Source organism: Heliangelus exortis, chromosome 5, assembly GCF_036169615.1.
Source record: "Heliangelus exortis chromosome 5, bHelExo1.hap1, whole genome shotgun sequence".
Taxonomy (NCBI): domain Eukaryota; kingdom Metazoa; phylum Chordata; class Aves; order Apodiformes; family Trochilidae; genus Heliangelus; species Heliangelus exortis.
The window spans coordinates 23,037,224-23,050,580 of NC_092426.1; the positions used below are offsets into that span (position 1 = coordinate 23,037,224).

The 13,357-nt window shown below is 52.4% G+C and overlaps 1 protein-coding gene and 1 long non-coding RNA gene across 2 annotated transcripts in view; one reads left to right on the forward strand and one right to left on the reverse strand.

The window, feature by feature from the left end:
* Window positions 1–321: 321 nt before the first annotated feature.
* LOC139797129 (uncharacterized) lies at window positions 322–6,355 on the reverse strand. Its single transcript, XR_011726307.1, has 2 exons — window positions 6,272–6,355; window positions 322–2,220 (listed from the first exon to the last, which is right to left on the reverse strand). It is a non-coding gene; the product is annotated as an uncharacterized lncRNA (long non-coding RNA).
* Window positions 5,859–13,357, forward strand: part of LTBP2 (latent transforming growth factor beta binding protein 2) — a 72,846-nt gene continuing 65,347 nt past the window's right edge. Inside the window, exon 1 of the mRNA XM_071745997.1 lies at window positions 5,859–6,676. Coding sequence (XP_071602098.1) covers window positions 6,237–6,676 — 440 coding nt within the window. The 5' untranslated portion in view covers window positions 5,859–6,236. The remainder of the gene's footprint in view (window positions 6,677–13,357) is intronic.

Below are 13,357 nucleotides of genomic sequence, written 5' to 3' on the forward strand. Positions count from 1 at the left end.
TTGCAGTTTCCTAAGATTGACTTATTAATAAGGTATTAAACATCAGCTTGAAAATCACTGCATTGTAATGGTCCGAGATCACTGCTGACACAGCCATTCCAGCACCCAAATTGGTAGGAAAGCACCTAAAATCCTGTGATGGGGAGTGGGCCTGCAATTAGAGGATGGTAGAGTAACCAAACTAAAATATAGATATGATGTCAGCCCAAGCTATCATTCCCATTTCATGATCTATGTGGCCATTATCACTTTCCTCTGATGTGCAAAGCTGATGGGCTGAAGGACTTTACATTAACCCCAAACACTCAGTAGAATTCAAAGTTTGATTCAGGTTTGTTTTTTCTGGTCTTTTTATTGTTTAAACTAATAAAAAAGAAAATGTGATGCTTTTAAGAAAAGTTCAGTGTAGGAGGAATTTCCCTGAAGAGCATCTTCAGCACAGTCTGGGGATTACCTGGTTTCTTCCGCCCTTGCTGTTGGGTCATCAGCCTTTTCTCCAGGTTGTGGGCTCCTTGGGATGCACTGCCTGTGAAGCTGTACCAGACACCACGAAGGGAGACTTTCCATGGAGGAGAGATGTCTGCATTCCCTGTGCATCCTCACAGGATGCTCCCTTCAAGACTTTGACAAGCTGATTTTCAATGGCCACCTCAGGAAAAGCCTCCTGGCATTAAGACCCCAGTGAAAAAGAGAAGGGAAGGTTAGAGAAATTCACACCATCAAGGCCCATTCCACACTCTTCTTGTGGGAGCATTCCCTCTTCATGGGTCTGAGCCCTTAAAAGAGGCCAGAGGTTCTACTTCCTTCTTTCCTTTCCCCCCTTGGTGAACACAGATGACTAATGAGTGCTGCGATTGAAGCCACCCCACAAGGTTGATGTCCTGAGCAGGCTTGCTCTGCAGGGAATGCATGATGGAATGGGTCAGGGCAGACTCAGTGCTCCTGGGGGATGCTCAGATTTTCGTGGTTTCCAGGCCCCTCTCCTCACCACGTGCTAATACAGCACCAGTTCTAATCACAGGTAATGAAGAAGCAGAGAGGCCAGACCCAGCCTTCTGGGGACAGGGGAGATTGCAAGTTGGATCAATGCAAACAGGACTTCATTAATTATAAATGGACAGGTTCTGCTGAGCTGCAGTAGCTCTTGCATAAGTCACATTCTAACTGAGGTGTTGGTGTTTGTTTTTGGTTTTGTTTGTTTTTGTTTTTTGTTTTTTCTGAAGAGTTGCTGAAGGAGCTTAAAATATTGTGATGGATAAATAAAGAACCAGCTGTGCTCTGCAGCCAGTCCTATCAGAGTCCTTCTGGAGCAGCAGCCCACAGCAACCTCCTCTCTGCCTCAGTCTGCATTCCTCTCCCCTGGGTTCTGTCATCTGGTCCTGCTCTACAGGTTTCTTCTTCCTAGCAACATGTTTTTATCTCCTGTTGTAACCTCATTTCCAGCGTGTGGTCTCAGCCCCTGGTAACATATGCAGTTGTGGGACACCTGCTTGGCTGGTCTGTGCCTCCCTCCTCCACCTCAGAGATGGTCCTGGCTAAACGAAAGGAGAAGGAATAGTAATACCAGTAAAGCTTGGCTTTCAGCTACAAGCTGCTGGACAGTTTCTTTTTTGTTTTTTGACAACAAACCATCACTTACACAGTGCTTGGCTGCCTGTTGGCCTCCTCCTCATAGGGAGAAGCCAGATGTATCTGGCAGACACACCAAGAGTGGGTGGAGGTGGCTGGTAGGGCAGGATGTGTGTCTGATTGGAGTGGCTCATCTGTCCAGTAGGAACATCTCCTTCTGGGTGCTGTAAGCATGAGTGTGCCAAGCAGTCTGTATCACATAGCAAAGGCAAGTGTCCATAGAGGATTAGCCGACTGAGTTCATAAACTCAGAAGCTGCTTTTCCTACCTCTCTGATTAGAAAGGTCTCTAGAGGTCTCTCTGCACTGTTGCCTCAAAGTTGTTCCTCCATCCAGCTCCACCATGTGCTCCATAGTGTGAGATGGCTCAAATCTGGGACTTGTGCTTCTGAGATGCTGGCTCTGCACCCTGATTCTTAAGGCAGGGGGGCTGGCCAGCCTTTCCCTGCCCTTCAGCCTCATGGTGGGGGGAGTGCTCCTTCTTCCTCTATGGAAGCTCTAAGCTCCTGAATCCATGGAATGTGTCCCATCTGCAGTGCGTTAGGGTTCTGCTCACAGCAGAGGAAGAAGCACATGTGGATTATGAAGCCTTCTGAAGAGGAAGAAAAGGGCCTAATTAATCTAAGGGATATGGTGCCAGGAGACACATCTGGGGACCAACTGGCCCTGGAAACATGGTTCCCAGGTGTTACCCTCCTGAGGGGGTCATGCAGAGGTGGTATGGACCCAATAGGTAAGGGAAAGACAGTGCAAGGGGCCCTCCATAAGCACAGTCCTGAATAGCCCCTTCTCTATATCCTTTGAGAGGGCTCAAGGAGATGTGACTTGCAGTCATCTCTTAAAGGCACAGCCCATATTCACCTCTTGGTCTCTGGTCCTGAGACTTTGATCCTCAGCTGCCCAAGCACCCCTCCTCTTCTGCCACAGTGCTGGTAGCAGAGAAGGGCCATGCCATCAGCACTGTCCACCCTTGCTTCTCTCCTCTGCAAGAGGATTCCTTTCCATTCTGTGATGTCTCCCAGGTCTGCCTTGTTCATTTTGATGCCCTGGACTAGGAAAGTGTGGTCTTGGAGAGATGCTTCAAGTGTGCCTGCCTCCAGCCTCTTCTCTGGGGCTGTCTCTGCTGCCTAAAAGCTCATGCAGTGAATTCAGAGGAAGTGAAGGCAGCAAAGAGCACTTTGAGCTGCCCACTGCAGCTCAGCCCCTCATGGGCTCCCTGTGCTCCCTGCTGATGGGGGCTGGGCTGTTGAACCCCACTTGCCAGCTTTCTGCCCCATCTTCTCTCTGCTTCTCATCTCTTCCCAGGCATGGGTTTGATCTCTCTGTGCTCTGCCTCTGTGAGTTCCTGAGAAATGAGGTATTTCATGTTTGCCTGCTGAGCCCCCACTGAGACATATGTGGAAGCCCAGCCCATGCTATGATTCCTCCTGCACCCTGTGCTTACCCTTTCTGATGGGTTTGTTTTTGGAGATGGCCAAATATGAAATGAGCCACAGGGACGGGAGGCATCAAGCCCATGCCTGAGCACCTGTGCATCACCTACCTGCAGCGGCGTAAAATCACTCCCCTCCCCAGATGCCTGAGCCTATGCTGAGCAGCTTCAGGGTAGTAGGGCCAGGGCTCACTGCGCTCCGCCGGCCCCTGCTCCACCACAGCACTTCGGTGGGTGGGATTAAATGTCACTGGTACATCCCTGCAACAGCAAGCGAGTGTTTGTGTGAGGCTTGAAGGAGCTCAATGTCCAGCTCTGGGGGGGGTACTGTATACACAGAGTGAGGCTGATGTGAGAAGGATTGCCAACTCCCTCAGCTGGACCAAGTCCCTGCAGCCAGGGACTGGAGTGAGGGCTACTGGAGAGCCATTGATGGCTTCATTGAGTTTGCACGTCTCATTCCACAGCTCTGTTAGGGAGACACAGGCTCCTGCAGCCCTACCACCATCAGGCCCCAACTGCAATGGCCCATGGAGGTGTGGTCCCCTGTGGATGCTGTGAGCCTCCTTTTTCCCTGGGATGATACAGAACCTCCAGGGAGGAGGAATCCACTTGCAGCCTGAGCAAGCCTGCTCTGGGGTTTCCTATTCTAACTTTGAGCACTGCCCAGGCTCTCAGATGCTTTGTTTATGGCTTTGTTTATGGCATTGATAATTTTCTCGTGTCAGGTTTAGGCACAAGCATTCTTTCCACTGCTGCATAAGAAACTAATTAGGTGAGGATGGAAAGGACATTCCTCTTCCCCAGAACAAAGAAGTGAGCAACGGCTGTTATCGGGCACTGTTCACGGCATCCAGAGACACAAAAGCTCCTGCCCAAACCATGGCTCTGCTTTGGAAGAATAGTCGGGCAGGCAAGCTGATAGCATCCCAGGAAGTGCCAAAGCACATGCTGTATTTCCTTTGACACTGCTGCCCCATAAACCAGATGTCAGCAGCAAAGTCGAAGCCCAAACCCATTCAGCCCCATCAATCTTGTCACACTTGCTGACCTGCCAAGTTACCTCCTCTCTCTCACTTCCAGGACCCTGGCAGTAGCAGATGCCTGGGTTCCTGCTCAGATCTAGACCCAGAGTGCTTTCAGGGGATTCCTTCGCTGTTCTTCCACTCCTTTCCCAGCTCCTCCATACCTCAGAGGACAGGCAGCAGAGTTCCCATCTTCTCAGGGAGAAGATGGCTGTGGCCCAAGTGGGCCTAGAAGTCAAGGGACAGTGGGAAGAAGGGAGCTGGAGTCACTGGTTTCAAACGGGACAGGTTTTAGGAGCACAACTGCTGGAGGACAGAGAGAACGCACTGGGGCAGTTGGATGTCTCTGCCACAAAGCTTTTGGGAAGCAGATGGTTCAGTAAGGGCCAAGGGAGATGGAACCTGCAGTGGGAGAGGCTAGAGGGAGAGAACTAGCAATGGGACAGGGTGCTCTAAAGGGCTGGAGGAGGTACAGCCACAGGAGAAGAGCCAGTACTCTATGCTGCAACCACTTCACGCATCAAAGGGACAAAAGAAATTAAGTAAGTTCACAGGCTGACCCAGAGACAATTTGCCATTTGAACCCTGCAGCTGAGCTGCAGCAGCTGGCTGAAGGAGCCCTGCAGGCTGCTGGAAGATGTGAGGGTACACCCAAGAATCACTCTGTGCACACGCAGAGTTCTTGTCTCCTGCTGAACAGCTGCTGTGCTCAGGGTTGTGATGTCAGGTGAGGTGCACCTGTTGTCTGAATGAGCTTGGTGTGTCAAAAACAGGTTGGTAGGCGTTATTGGCCACAGGACTCACTGCCAGTGAGCACCTTTCTGTGAGCACCTGCTATGCCCCTCTATGCCTCCTTGTGCACGGAGATGCAGTGACAGGTCTTTAGCCATCCACCAAGCTCATAGATGCTGCTGTGGGCCAAAAAAAGCCCACCCCAAATATACCATGCTGCCGAACTGTGAGTGAGCCTGCATACTTCTGGGAGGACTTCTCTTTGCCCGAGGTGGTCAAGGGCAGCAGAGAGCAGCAGAGATATGGCAGAGCACAAAGCCAAGCTGATGTGTGTGGCTGAAAGGGGTTTTCCACTCCCCTTCTGCCTCCCTCTACTCTTCCCTCAGTCTTTCTCAGTGCATATAAATCAATCATTTCAAGTAATCCCTCGACCTTCAGGTGCCCTCAAAGAGACAGATGAGGAGAGGGATGGACACCTACTCTAGGCTGTTGGAATATGTCTCCTGGAAGATCTCTCCCAGCTGAAGGCTTTTGGATGGGTCCTTTTCTAACACGGACCTATACAAGTAAGACTATAAAGCCCTGAGTTGGGTTTGAGGTGATTTGAGAGCCCTGTACCTAGGGTGGGATGGCAAAAAGGGCTTTTCCCATTGCCATGCCTTTCTCCTGGGAGGGACGATCAAGACCAGCAAGAGAGGTGGTGCTGCCGATGCAGCCCAGAAGTCCCCCGTTGCTGGGGGAAGCAGTGGTGTATTAGTCCGGTATCCGTGTCTCCTGCTCCGTGCACCCCGCACTCGGGCTGCTCCACCTTCCCCGAACGCTTCCAGCCGCGGCAGGAGTCGGCAGCTCGCTGCGGGCTGGGCGGCCCGGAGGACTCTGGGGGCTGCGGGCCGGCAGCAGTCCGGTCTCCCCGGCCACGCAGGGGTTAAGGCTTCTCTGTTGTAGTTTGTTTCCCCTTGCCAAAGTGGGTGTTGCTGGAATTTCTCCTCTCCTAAGGAGGGGGGCAGAGCCGTGTCCTCTGGAGAGGGGGGATGTCAGCATCAAAAAGACACAAAAGGGGGAGGTTTCCAAAAATAAAACCCTCCATCCCCTCCAGGCGCTGCCAGTGCCAGAGGCAGGCGCGAAGGTGCTCGGAGCTGCCTTGCGGAGCGCGCGAGCTCGCAGGCCGCCCGGTGAACGGGACCCGCCGCCTCCCTCCTCCTGCGGGAGCCGCTCGGGAGCCCGCGCCCCTGCCTCAGCCCCGCTGCCTGCGCCCCCGACCCTGCTGGGCGACAGGTCCCGGCGGAGCCCCGGGGCGGAATGGGACGGTGAGCGGAGGACGGAGAGCCGGCGGTCCCTGCTGCCCCGCGCCCGCCGCAGGATGCCCGCCGGGTGCTGAGCGCTCCGCGCCGCCCGCTGCCCCCGCCACCGGACGGTACCATGAGGGGCGCCGCCGCCACCCTCCTCCCGCTCACCTTTGCCGTCCTCCTGGGCTTCGCCCGCTGCCGGCCGGACTCCGCCGTCAGGCTGGAGCCGGGAAGCGGGGGTGCGGCGCGGCCGCGGGGCCGGGGAGCTGCCCTGGGGGCGGGGGGCACGGCGCACGGCCTGTCCCCGGTGCCCAGGGCCCCCCCGCCGGCGCGGCCCCTCCCCGCCGCCCTCCACGTGGCTGCCGCGGGAGGCCCGAGCGGCGGCGACGGCCGGAGGCAGCGTCCCGACGGCGAGCTGCCCGCGCCCCGGGGCCAGGCGGGCGATGCCGGGCTCGGTCCCGGCCCGGGGCAAAGGAACAGGCCGGACCCCTCCCGCCAGCGTCAGGGCGGCGCGCCGAAAGCCCGGGTGGTGCCCCGGACGAAGGAGCCAAGCGGCAGAGGCAGGATGGTGGGGTAAGTGCTGCGACCGGAGGCGAGGAGGCTTGTTGGGGGTTCGTAACGTGAGCCCCGTCTAAGGGTCCGGGTCCTGTCCTGAGCCTCACGCTGCATCCCAGGGCATCTCCCGGGTGCTGCCCCGTCCCTCGCCGTACACCCCCCTGCCTGTGCCTGGGGTGGTCACTGGGGTGATGTGCGGGGCCGGAGCTGTTGCTGTCCCTGTGGTGGCTCTGGCACCAGGAGCCCGCTCCGTGCTCCCTCTTGCTCCCCGCATCTGTCCCACAGGAGCTGCTCTTCTCACCCCCCCGGGCGCGGCTGTGTGCATCCGTATGCACGCACCGTGTGTAAGGATGAGGCAGGCGGGATGCTGCGTTGATGCCGTGTTGCCAGTTGCCTCCCGTATGGGGATGTCTGGATGAGGAGTGTGCTGGATGTGATGCCCTCCTGCTGACACGTCAGGGCTCTGGCAGGTCAGACTGCTGTGTTGTGCGGGGAGGATGTTAGTCTGCTGCTCTCCGGGACTGTCTGTGGCCCTCCCGGAAAGCCTAGGGAGGCTGCCAGAGGGGGAGAAGCAGTGTGGCGGTGGTATGTGGGTGCTGGGAGAGGCTGGAGGGGCTTGCTTGGCTCTGCAGGATGGAATCTGGCCGCTGCCGCATTTGCTGCAGGTACCTGGCCTCTTGGCTCCTTCCTCCCATAATGGGCCCCTTGTAAGCACTCTGCGCGGCAGCTTCCCATGGCTTCAGTTGGCTCAGCCGGGGGAGGCTTCCTATGACTTGCCTGGCAGGGCTGCTTCCAGCTCCAGTCTCTGGCTGCAGCCTTGCGGAGGTGGAGGGGAGATCATATGGCAAGGCAGCTGCTCCGCTGCAAGGGGAGCCTGCGAGCGGGACGTCTGGCGCAGCGCTGATGTGCCCTTCGGCCCTGGGCCCCCTGCACTGCACTTTCCCCTCTACTGCCCCGTAGCTGCTGCCCCCCATGACGAGCCAGCTGGAAAGGGCTACCGAAGGTGTCTCGCAGGCGGTTTGACCTGTGTGGAAGCGTGTGTCTGCTCTCCACGCCTGGGGGACACAGAGGGCAGGCTCTGGGTTTACTGCCCTGTGACATGTGCAGAAGCTTTTCCTGCAAACATTATGTGGGAGCTCCACTGGAACACAAAAGGCAGCTGAATCCCTGAGATTTCTTTCTTCCTTACTTGCCTCCCTGCACAATCTGAAAATACAGAGGTCCCTTCCGTATAGCTTCTTAAAAAAATATGCAGAAGCAGTAAACCCAAACTTGTCCCTCCCATTATGTTTGGTATTGCAAAGTATTTATCACTAGTGGCTAGTCAATGGCAGGTAGGTCTTGAGCAGATTTTGGCTTACCCAGTTTATTAGCCTTTCTTTGTCAGCTGCCTAGAGGGAGAGCCTTGGGAAGATCCAGTCCTGCTTAGTCAGGTTTAGGCTTTTTTGGGCTCAGAAGGATTTTAGCCTTTCCAGAGCTGGAGTGTTTTCTTTGCTTTGGGATCATGTAGTAGTTCAATTGGATTTGAGTCATCTGAGATGTAGCCCATTTCTTTTCAGTGACTATGCTGGATAGTCTCCACCAGGTTTTCAGAGTGCAGCTGCCTCTGGTACCAACATCTGGGCTGCACCGCTGTTGGGAGTGGGTAGGCAGCCTCAAGATTCATGCTATATGCTGAACCTCTTTGAGAGTAGCTTTCTTTCATTGCTTAATCAAGGATGTTAAATGGGGATGGTTTGTCCAGCATTTAGGCTCAGTTGAACTCTTATCAGCCAGAATTGTCTTCCAGGAGTATCAGAGAGTGCTGCTGCCTCCAATCTTAGACGAAGAAAGAGCTGTGCCTTGGTGCTGTGCTCCCCGTACAAACTGTGCAGTGCTCTCTGCCTCTGCTCTGCCCTGGAAGGTATGGGGATTGCTCTGATCCCAAAGAACTTGGAACTCTACAACATGCATATCAGGGCTTGTTGACAGTAGCTTTCCATCTCTTCTGGAGTCCAAATCAGCACTTTTAAAACTTCTCTGTGACCTGATCTCTTTGGAGCTTATGAGAAAGCCTAGCTGAAATAATTGTCCGTGAGTAACCACATGGCATTACTCCTGATGGAAAGCTAGCTGCTGCTGCCTCCAGCCATTCAGTGAGACTCCATCCTTCCACCTCATCCATCTTCTTACGTCCCTTGCTGCACTGGACATGTTTCCATCCAGGAAACTTGGGGCCCCTAAAAAACTTCATTTCATTATGTTTAATTTTTTTGCCAGGGGGGATATTTTCTGTTCTTCTATTTACACTGAACTCCTACTACTCTCTAGTATGACAGCCTTCATTTTCCTTTACTCAGGTAGCTTTACAGGCTGTGTTAAACCCTGGTGCTATTTTTTTATACCATTACTTTGGCTTAAAATCTCAAGTCCTGCATGGATTGCCTTTCCTGATTCTCTGCTAGTAGCTTCAGGGGCCTCACACCATCCTGCAGTTGAAGAACCCATTTATTAGTACTGCATCCTCTGGATAATTATTTCCTCACTTTGTTCGATAGCAGCATACCCAAAATTGAGTTTGTTTTGGTTTTTTTCTTGTGGACCGTTTGCATGTATCTGCCACCCTGCTTACTTCAGACCTCATTGCAGGTGAGATCTGCTCAGACCCATCCATGAGTGTGTCCAATCACAAGGGCAGGGTTTTAGTGTTTTCTCCTGGTGGCTCACTGTGAGGTGAATTTTGACACCACAGCAAATATCACAGGAAATCACTACCTCTTAACACTGAGTGAGGAAAACAATCCAGCCCCCAAAAGCATCTCTGCTTTGCTCTACTCTGCTTAACCTGTCTGTTTCCCCATCCCTCTTGACTGGTTTGCAGATACACACCAGTCCCTGCTGCAGATGAGCTACTTCTACCCAGTGCCATTCAGCAGGTGACTTTCCAGTCCAGAGTGTTCAGTCTGATGTTTAAAGTGTTTGTAGGTTCATCAGTGCAGCTTCTGGTCCATTAATTTTCCTCCTGAGTGTTATGGGGTAGGGAGATCTCAAGCCCTGATACATATCAGCTGTGGCTGTACTCATTTGCCAGATGCATCCCTAATTTGTGTCTCTTGTGATGTAACCCCCCCCCCCCCATTCCTCTGCCCTGTGCCTTGGAAGTCGAATCCCAGTGATGATCCTCACGTGATGTACACAAAATCAGACGAAGGTGGGTACCTGCTTGAACAATTTTCAGGGATATGTGAGGCTTCCTGGTTAACAGTACAGGAGTCCCACACCCTCTGGTGTATTCTGCACCCCGGTTCTTTTTAAATTGCTGCTGTAGACATTATCTGTGACCATATAGTCCTGCTTTACCCAGGCTTTACACTGTATGGGTGCTTGCTGCAGTCTTGGTATAGGACTGCTGAGGAGTGGAGGCAGTTAACGCTGATGTGGACTTTGCAGAGGATTTTCAGCAGCTCATTGATGCCAGCAGCCTTTTGCTAATGTTGTTCATTGGGTCTGACTCCAAATATTTCATATGCAGTTGGATGAAGTTCACTGTCCTGTTCTGTTCTGCAACAGAAAGACAGACCTGATGATCTAATGGTCCCCCTGGCCTTCTGCGAGGATGCTGTGAATGACCTGAATGGAGTCAGAATATCTGGCAGCATGAAGTGTTGCATGAAGCTGAAAGATGATGCATAGATTGCTGTTAACAAAAATTATGCAAAAAAATGGTTCTACTGAATGCTTCAGAATCAGTATGTGGTCATTGCTGAGACTGTGCACATGCTGAAACTATGTGAAGCCATGATCTTACTACTGTTTTCTTGTTTTCCTTCCCCCTCGTGCTTGAAAGAGTTGCTTGGCTCTGATTTTATGTAACACTGCAAGATTTTACAGGCATGTACCATCCTGGGTACCATTTTGCACAGTGGAGGCCTGATACTGATGGTGGCCTCTGGCTGCTGCATCAAGGCAGGTGATGAAAGATTGGCTGTATTGTGCAACTCCTTTGCATAGGTTGCAGGTTGTGCCGCTGCATCTAGTCAGAGCCATTGTAGGCAGCAGGTGCCAGGACGGTGCTCGCCCCGCCTGTGCCCAGTTGCCTACAAGCCATGAACAGTACTTCTGGATGTATGGAAGCTTCACATCACTGGCTTCAGCTCTTTGAGGGGTGTCAGGGAGAGAGCTGCTGACCCCTCTGTGTGCCCACTCATTGTCTGGTCCCTCTGCACCCCAGGCTGCCCAGGATAAGAGTGAGAATCTTCCTCCCCTCTCCCTGCTGCCGTGCTCCCAGTTTCAAGGGGTGGATAAGCAGGAGGCAGCCTGTGTGCTCATCCTTGTGTAGTAGTTGAGTGCCTTTAAAGTTATGAGTGTGGCTTTGTCTCACATTGTTTTTAGGTCTGCGAGGGGCTTGGTGCATCATGGCACCCCGCAGATCCCCTTGCCAAGCAGCTCTGCCTGCTGCCTTGGAAGCCCCTCTACCCTGTGTGATGGAGGGTGATCAGGACAGCTCAGTGTGTACAGGTAGCTCCCCAGCAGCCACCCCAGGATGGTGACACCAGATTTGTAGGGACCCTGACACTTCTTTTGCTCTCCAGAAACAGTGCTGGATGGAGAGGCCCAGGACTGGACATGCCCTGCAGGTGGCTACTGCCCTGAGCTGTGTCTTTGTCCAAAGTGTTGGTGCTGGCACATGCAGCTGGGGACCACTACTCTGTTGAGCACTGTCCCTCCAGGCTGTGAACATGCCATGATCCTTAAACCTCCCAGATTAAGTCTGAATTCTTTCAAGGCAGTGAAAACCACCTGGTGTCCAAGCCATGCAAACATCAACAAATGTCTTTAAGTAGAACCAGATGTGGTCAGGACCGAGTCCCATGCACCAGAGCCCCTGCAGCCATTTTCCCACTGCTGATGCCTCTGCTCACCTGATGCTTCATGCTATGTGAGGTCCTGCTCACTAGACTTTTATCTGGAAATAGATGTTGTCCTTCTCTTCAGTGCTACTTACATGTTGGTCCTCTCAGGTGTTCACTTCTAGTCCTGGAGGTCCTTCCTGCCTCCATCTCTACTCATCCTCTCATCCAGGAGGTTCTGGAAAGAAGGGACATTCCTGCCCAGGCACTTTCTCTGCCCCTGCCTCTGAGGGTATCCCTATCAGGTTGCTCTGCTCTGCACATGCTGGGTTGTACTCCCTAGAGAAACATTGCCCTGGTGCTGGCATCTCCCTTCAACTGAGGCAGGCAGTGACATGGGGTGACTCTGTCAATGAGAGGTTTGTGGTGAATCCAACACGGCTTTTCTACCTTCAGGAGTGAACTAGTCAGCTCAGGCTTGGACCCCTGTCTTTTTTAGTCTCATAGTTTTCTTCCTGCAATCTCTGGGTCACTGTTGTGTTGAGAGCAGTTAGCAGCATGCTCTCTCCAGCATGCATGTGAGAGATGTAGATAAAACTTGGACTTAATCCTTTGAAGATCTAGTCGTGTGATTCAAGACTAAAGCAGCTTCTCTGGTAGTTATTTTGCCTACAAGAAAATTATTAATTATATCATTAACTTGAGGTGAGAAGGGGCAAGGGCTTTGTTCTTTCTGAAGACCATGAGAATATGATTTGCAAGGTTCATTTCAGCCATGCCAAAGGAGGTAAGGGAGCTGTGACTGTCTTAAGCAAAGATGCTTATGCTGCTGCTTATCTCTCAGTGAAGTCTCTCAGCAGACCTTAATTGCATGGAGAACTGCCCCAGCTCAGTGGTTTTCTCTCGTTACTGATCTGGACCTCTTTAAAAAGTTTAAGGCCTTTCATGGGCTCTTATACAGTAAGTAAAGGATGCTTTCCTTAGATACTTTCTGGGGATGTCTTAAAGAAGAAACCCATAGATCTCTTTGGGTTAACAGACAGAAAGCTGAAAATCACTGCTCTAGCCCAGCCAGAGCAGATGAGAGTGCATGCAAGAATTACTCTGCCTTTTTCTGTTTGCAGGAAGTCACACCAAGGGAATTTAAGTGCTTTCTCCCTGTAAAAACATACCCAGGTTAATAAAATGTTGATCCTGAAGGGCTGGCTAATTCTTTACAAATGATGTGGCTTCTCAGACCACTTCCCCTTCCCAGATGGAGTGATTGTATCTCTACAGGCAGCTTCATTCATGAGCACCAGAACAATCCTTGGCATGCTTGTTACCCACCGTCTTTGGCTTTCCTAAAGTGTGAGCCCTGCAGCTTGAGCTCTGGCACCTCTGGACTCTCATCTCATGCTATGTGGATGCCAGAGTCATGAGGATGCTGGTTCAGAGCACAGTCATCTTCTGATCCTGCTGTGTTCATATAAAAGTCAATCTAGAAGACGAATGTGCCTGTTTCCATGGTTCCTGTAAATGCTGTCAGCAGCTCCAACTGCCTTGTCCAGTGTTAGAAATAAACCATGCTCTCCACTTCACTTCTAGAGGCTTCCCAGAGCTTTCAGGCTGCCTATTTCTAAATTTTTATCTTTTGATGACTGTACTCTCCCACCCTACCTAGCACATCATAAGGGAGAGGTGAAGGGGGGATGTTATTTATGAAAAGTCAGTAAAAAAGTTGTTGCAGCAGAGTGCTTTAATCAATTACCATGGAAACAATGTGAGCATCCTGGAGTTAGTCTAGCACCATGGGTGTCAAGCGGGCACAAAATTCATAGCACTGGAGAGTCCCCAGGCCTCACAGCTGCTGCGCCAGAGGCAGGCAACA